The sequence below is a fragment of the Azolla caroliniana genome, unplaced genomic scaffold (assembly GCF_043228905.1).
Source record: "Azolla caroliniana isolate FFs.n. ecotype wild unplaced genomic scaffold, voAzoCaro1.0.p SCAF_16, whole genome shotgun sequence".
Lineage (NCBI taxonomy): Eukaryota > Viridiplantae > Streptophyta > Polypodiopsida > Salviniales > Salviniaceae > Azolla > Azolla caroliniana.
The window spans coordinates 18,692,008-18,699,014 of NW_028230451.1; the positions used below are offsets into that span (position 1 = coordinate 18,692,008).

Below are 7,007 nucleotides of genomic sequence, written 5' to 3' on the forward strand. Positions count from 1 at the left end.
GCTATGTTGATCGTGGTCCAAAAACAGTTGACACTGAACTATGGCTCGAGGACTGGTCCAAATGCTCGAGCTTATCGAGCGGGCCCCGCATAAACCATCTCAACTCTGGTCCAATTGAAACATACACACACACACACACACTCTCTCTCTCTCTCTCTCACACACACACACACACACAATCTCTCTCTCTCTAACACACACACACACACACACTCTCTCTCTCTCTCTCTCTCACACACACACAATCTCTCTCTCTCTCTAACACACACACACACTCTCTCTCTCTCTCTCAGATTTCTCAGGAAAAATGGTCGCCCTCTTCTTCTTCTTCTTCTTCTTCTTCTTCTTCTTGGGTTTCCTGCAGAAGGATCTCAGAACCTTCCTCCTTCTCTTCCTGTAGACGTTCGCACACAAAACTACAGAGCAGCAGCTTACTCCATCGCCCATATCCGTCCAAATACTACTACTACTACTACTACTCCATCGCCCATATCTCTCTTTCTTTCGGGTATCTCCCTCTCTCTCTCTCTCTCTCTCTCAATTTCTCTGTTTCTTTTTCCTCGTTGCTCGATCTCTTGTTTGTTTTGTGTGTTTCCGACTGTTTCCTGCCTCTTGTTCTGCTTTGCTTCTAGGGTTTCTGATTCTGGTTCTGTTTCAAAGAGATTTTACCCCCAAATTTTTCTTTGGGCATCTTTAGATTTTTGCGCTCTGCTTTGAAAGGATTATTTCACTAAGCGTTTTCGGGTGGGTTGTTGTGCTCTTTGCTGCTGTGGTTTAGTGTTTATGCTTGGTTTTTATGGTTTCAGGTTCCCTTCCGTGTTTCTAAGGATTTTGCTCTGTGTTTAGGGTTTCTTGTCTGTTCTCTAGAACTTCCTTTTTTCTGTTTCTGTAGGTTCAGCTCCGTTTCCAGGGTTTCTTCTAAGTTGAGTTTCTAATTCTGTGTTATTCTTTTTTAGGGTTCCATTTTATCTCCTGCCCCAAGGCTTTCCTGTGTCCTGCTTCTTGATCCAATTTCTTGCTCTTTCAAGTTGCCTATGAATTTTCTTTTCCCATTTCGGCTGAATTCAATCCTCTTTCTTTTTCTGAATTTCTGATTGTTTTTATCATTTCATATCTTTACTCACTACTATCTATCTATATATGGATGTATCCATGTTTCTTGAATTCATGCTCTCCTCACAATTCTGCATCTTTACTTGCTGGAGCTTAATTTGCAGGTACTAAGAGTGGATTTAAGCTCTTCTTTTGTTGGTAGACCATCGGGGATGGGCTCAGCACCACCGGAAGATTTCCGGTGCCCTATCTCATTAGAGCTAATGAGTGACCCGGTCATCTTGGCGACAGGGCAAACCTATGACAGGACATCCATCCAGAGATGGCTAGATGCCGGCCACCGGACTTGCCCTAAGACTAAACAGCTCCTCTACGATGACATCAAGCTCATCCCTAATTATGCGCTGCGAAGCCTTGTCCACCAGTGGGCGGCTTCCCATGGCATCGACCTCAAGAAAAAACCGGTGGCCGAAAATCATGCCACATCATCACCACAGGGCTCGTGTTTCTTTGTCTCTTCTGAAAGAGAAGGCGGGCTTAAGGCTCGGGTCGAGACCCTAGTTAAGAGCCTTTCGCGTGCGGGGGTTCAAGCACAAGCACGTATGGATGCTGTAAAGAAGCTTATCAGCCTTGCAAAAGAGTGTAAGGAGAATCGGAATTGTATTGTCGAGGCGGGCGGCATCCCAGCCATCTTGAGTGTGGTCTCGTCGGGCGAGCCGCAGATCGAAGAAGCTGGCTTGCAATCGCTGTTCGAGTTGAGCTTGGACGATGAGAACAAGGTGGGTTTAGTCGCCGAAGGCTGCGTGGATGTGATAGTTGAAGCTTTGAAAGCTTCCTCGATGGAGGCGAGGATCAAGGCGGCCATTATCCTAACGAGTTTGTCCCTTGTGGATGTGAACAAGGCCACGATAGGAAGCCATCCAGGTGCCATCTCCGGGCTCGTGAAGCTTCTCGCAGAAGGCAACGTCCGGGCAAAGAAGGAATCGATGAACGCGTTATGTGCGTTGTGCATGTTTCATGACAATAAGCCAAAGGCAGTGTTGTCTGGCGTGATACCTCTCTTGTTAGCTCTCCTGATGGAGGGCCGGGGAGAACCGGTGGAGCATGCACTCACGGTGCTCGATTTTCTATCGACATCTGCGGAGGGGAGGCTGGCTATTATAAGAGAGCCTGCCCTCCCGACACTTGTTGGGTTGCTCCGGTCGGGGACACCCCGGAGTAAGGAGCATTCGGCTGCCGTATTGTGGTCCCTTTGTAACAATAGTAAGAAATATACACTCCAAGCTTTCAATGCCGGGGCACTTGATACCTGCCTTAGCCTTATGCAAGGTGGCACTGCCCGTGCCAAACGGAAGGCCTCCTTGCTCGTGAAAGCCTTCAAAGAATGTGATCAATGGCCAAAAAATTGACAAAAACACAAAAAACCAATGGAAAGTATTTATCACCCTGTATTATGGTAGAAAAAGTGTGGAGCAAAAAGAATGGGACACATATCGGCGCCTGCCTCTCTTTATATGCAAAATGGGTGGATGACATTTATTCCACGGCATCGGAGCTGACTATCATGGATCAACTTGTGAACGGGTGTGTATTTTTAACTCTCAAGGAGAATGTAGTTTTCACCAGCGTGATATCACCCCAAGTACCTATTTCCTAGAAGATTTTGTGGTGAAAAGGGTTTCTAGAGGGTTTGATTTCCGTCGGTTGTAATCACAAAAGAGCTCATTATGTTGGGATAAGCTAGTGTATACATACAAACATACATGCATACATACATATATGTGTGTGCTCTGTTTTATTACATGATCGATATGCATTCACTCATTCCCACAGATTCAGTTTCCATCTGCTGTATCAGCAAATATGTATATTTGTGTGTATGCATACATATACACATTAATCGATGTATATATTCATGTGTGTGTGTGTATACACGTACATGCGCTAGTGTTTGTGTACAACTGCTTGATATACTAGTGTTGATAGATAGATATACATACATACATACATACATATATATGTGTATTTGCAGTTTTCTTGACGTGATCGATGTACATTTGTTCATTCCCACAGATTCAATTTCCATTTGTTCTATCAACAAATATGTATATTCTGTATGTATATACACGAATGTATGCTAGTGCTGATAGATATGCATTGTCCCGTTCGGTGGTTATCCTCAGCAATGCTAGGCATTTGGTTGGATGCTAAATGTGCTACAGTGAAGGAAGATTCCATTATGTTGCTCAAAAGAGATTTTTGATCTGTCGGAACAAAATTGTGTATCGCGTGGAAAGTGTTTTTCTACCCAATATAGCATTTGATCTGAAGGGGAGATTTTGTGACATAATTTGTTTAAGAGTTCCTTGATACCATGGAGATTTTAAATGTTTGAGGTGGATTGATGATGATGTATTTGATGTAATGTAAGAATTTTTCCTGTTGGTATGCATATTGTATTGATTTGTTGGAACTTTAGGACCTGAAAAAGAGAGAAAGAGATGGGTGTCGGCAGAAAGATGTGATCATGACTGATGGCTTATTGCTGTATTTGGTAAGGTTGTCGACCAGAGACTAGAAGATCATGCATTATTAATCTCCTACATTCCTTCATGGCATCTAGTAAAGCAATGTACAGTAAAATTCCGATCCAACTCTGTGTGGGCTAGTGAAATCTCGGCTTACAGTAGGGGGTATATAGCCCTAAATTCTAATGCAAATAAAATAGGTGATATGATTGATGGATGATTTAGTTTGGCAAAATGTTCATGTGAAATGAAATGATTTATCTTGATATATATATATATATATATATGCACACACATGCGGTTTGAGAGCCTATTGAATCTCGAAGGGGCAAAGTATTCCGCGTCACAATTAATGCAAGCTCGTGCGTCAAAAAATCCATCGTTGATGGAACTATATGCTCCTTTCCACATCATTTGCCGCGCGACAAATTGTATGGAGCAGAAGCCTTGATACATCGCGAACATGTGATTATTTTGCTTTTTTGAAGTATTGTGGTTCCTAAAGGCCTCCCACACAATAAGCTTGGTCACTATTGTCGATTCTAGGAAACGATTGTTAATTGTGTTGAACTTTTACCTAATTGTCACATGAAAAGTCTTGGGAAACGGCCATATAATTGCACAAGAGATTGATTATAATACACGTATATTGACATTGGTTCTGCCGAAATTGACAATGCACCACAAACATTTGAATAATTAGAATCTAAAATTAGTTCTTTAGTGCTTAAAATAAACACGGAACTTTTTTTATGTCAAACTTACAAATAGTTTAGTCTCCACTTTGAACATATAATGTCTTAAATAGTTGTAGGGTCTATCCATTACAAATAGAGATCTTCAATATCTTCAAAGTAAGATTTCAACCAATCGTCGTTCCTTTTTCAATAATCATGAGAGGTACATTTTCTTAGTAGTTACATCTAAACTACATATTATCAACATCGTCTTTGTGATGTGTTAATGCTATGATAATTTCAAAGTGAGTTTTATATATTTAACCACCGAAAGAATATACATTTTTTGTCAAGCCTTAGTAATTGCTGTTTATAAGAGGCACATACACACAAGGTAATTGGACATCAAATTTATTGAAAGAAATTGTTAGTAAATGTTAATAAAAAAACTCTTACACAACTTTGAGACCTTGAGCGATTTGGTTAATATGCTCCAATAAATTGGTCATTTTACAATATAAACAATCCATCTCAAGAAAGTTGGTTAGGTCATGATTTATGTGTGTATGCACAATTCAAACAAAAAAAATGCACTCAATATGCACCAATAACATAGTTTATATTACACTATTGGCATTCAAGCTCAACAAAGGTTGGTTGGATAATAGGGTCTGCATGTGCGGTTTCATGTACATGCAAACAATAAAATGCGGTCAATTGAAGTAAGGTATGATCAAGTAAGGTGATGTTGCTTAATTCCTACATAAACATCATCAAAAGGAAAAGATGTTTATATGTAACAATGTGTTGAAAGTATGCCAATATTTGTCACGTTCTTCCAATGCTATACATCACTTTAATCTTCAATAGTGTATATTCTTCTTAATGAAATGGTGACTACAAAGCAACCATGGTGCCATATTTAACCTCCTTACTTTTCTACAAGCAGCATGGTTCCATCCACCCTTATATCTTTCTAAACATACACAATCATTAGGCTCATCTTTCTCGGTTCGCACAACTAATGCTTAAACCTACTTTGTCGTCTTATGTTAATAAACGTTCACCCTTACATCTTTCTAAACATACACAATCATTAGGCTCATCTTTCTCGGTTTGCACAACTAATGCTTAAATCTACTTTGTCGTCTTATGTTGATAAACGTTTCAAGTTTACAATCACATGTTCCTCATCTTTCTCGCCTCATAAAGGAAGAAATCCATGTGGCTAAAAAAGATTAACTATTTGCGACGATCATGATAAGTAATGACAAATACATGAGAGAGAAGATAGATTTACGTATCAATATGGTGTAGCAAGAATCATGATGTAATTAGAGACAGTTCACTAGATATTACTAATGTTTGTATATATTCCAGAGTCGGATGACAACGTCTGCCCCTTCCAATTACGAGTTGTGGTCTAGGCCCATCTCTGTTTGTAAAATCACTCCTAAAATATGTTATTCCCATCTTATACTTAGATCAAGTTTTTTAGGAGAATATCATTTGTACAACATTTGTCACATGCTTCTCATCAAGACAATGGGTCATCACAATCACAAATAAACTAATTAGAATATACTAGGAAGTGTAGTATAATCATAGACGAGTATCCAATTAATTTGAATACAAATCTCCAATCCATCGCTATTATACATTGTATGTATGTTCAATATATATAATAAGAAATAAAATTCGAAATTCCATACATGCTCCTTTAGTGATGAGAATGACCCCGAAAGCTAGAGACATGACAACAACTTGCCTTTGAAGTGATATTCTGCAAACAATCTTTAGTTCCTTATTCTATTCAATGAGATCAAGAGAGTAGATTTTAAGGTTGCGAGAGAGTGAGAGTGAGTATTGAGATAGCTCACTCACCACAACTCCCCTCGTACAAAGTAAATCATATCATATATCAAGCCTTAGAAAACTTGGAACATATTTTCTTTACAAGATAGAGGGAACCAAATCATAACATTCTCCTCTTGACAACACTTTAATAAAATGGCATGTTTTTTTCTCAATTTGTACAACTTTTGTTATAGGTTAAAATAACATATTTTAGCAATTTCAAAATGTAAATATTTTAAATCAAATCAAGAGCACAAGTGAAACTGAGATAACATTGATGGACTAGATATCACTAATATTTTCATCAATCATTACTTTCGTATATTCTAATTGACGAGTATGTATGTTGAATGTGAATGTTGACATAGATGTTCCGCCACATACAAGGTGACACGTGGCATGTAATCTTCAAGATTAACAAAGACCTACCACATTTAAGTATTTGTGGAAGAAATACAAGGTGTGTGCCATTCAATATATGCTTAGGTTTGAGGAGGCTATGATCGATGAAATCACAAAAAAACATCTTTGTACTTAGTGACGATCGTAAGCTAGTAAAATTCTTGAAAATGGTGACCAATGAGAGAAAACAATACCTCGACCACACTAATATGACAAATACACTATAATTTACAAGGGATTTTCTCATTTCAATCATTCATATACAACTCTAATGATTGATACATCACTTATGGAAGATAAACTTCGAGCACACAATTTGAATGCATTCCTTAATGACATAAGGCAAGTAGCCATTGAAATCATATGATATTGACAACAGACACCTGGATGCATATTTTAACATGACGCAAACCTTTCAATTTTTGACACACTATTGCAAACTCATCAAGGGAAGGATGCAAAACAAAATATATTGTCGAATATGTCAATT

At 38.8% G+C, this 7,007-nt stretch overlaps 1 protein-coding gene across 1 annotated transcript; it reads left to right on the forward strand.

The window, feature by feature from the left end:
* Positions 1 to 396: 396 nt before the first annotated feature.
* On the forward strand, positions 397 to 3,125 carry LOC147854148 (U-box domain-containing protein 8-like). Its single transcript, XM_087332246.1, has 2 exons — positions 397 to 508; positions 1,218 to 3,125. The coding sequence occupies exon 2, from the start codon at positions 1,266 to 1,268 to the stop codon at positions 2,460 to 2,462; it is 1,197 nt and encodes a 398-aa protein (XP_087188372.1). The 5' UTR covers positions 397 to 508; positions 1,218 to 1,265; the 3' UTR covers positions 2,463 to 3,125.
* Positions 3,126 to 7,007: the final 3,882 nt, after the last annotated feature.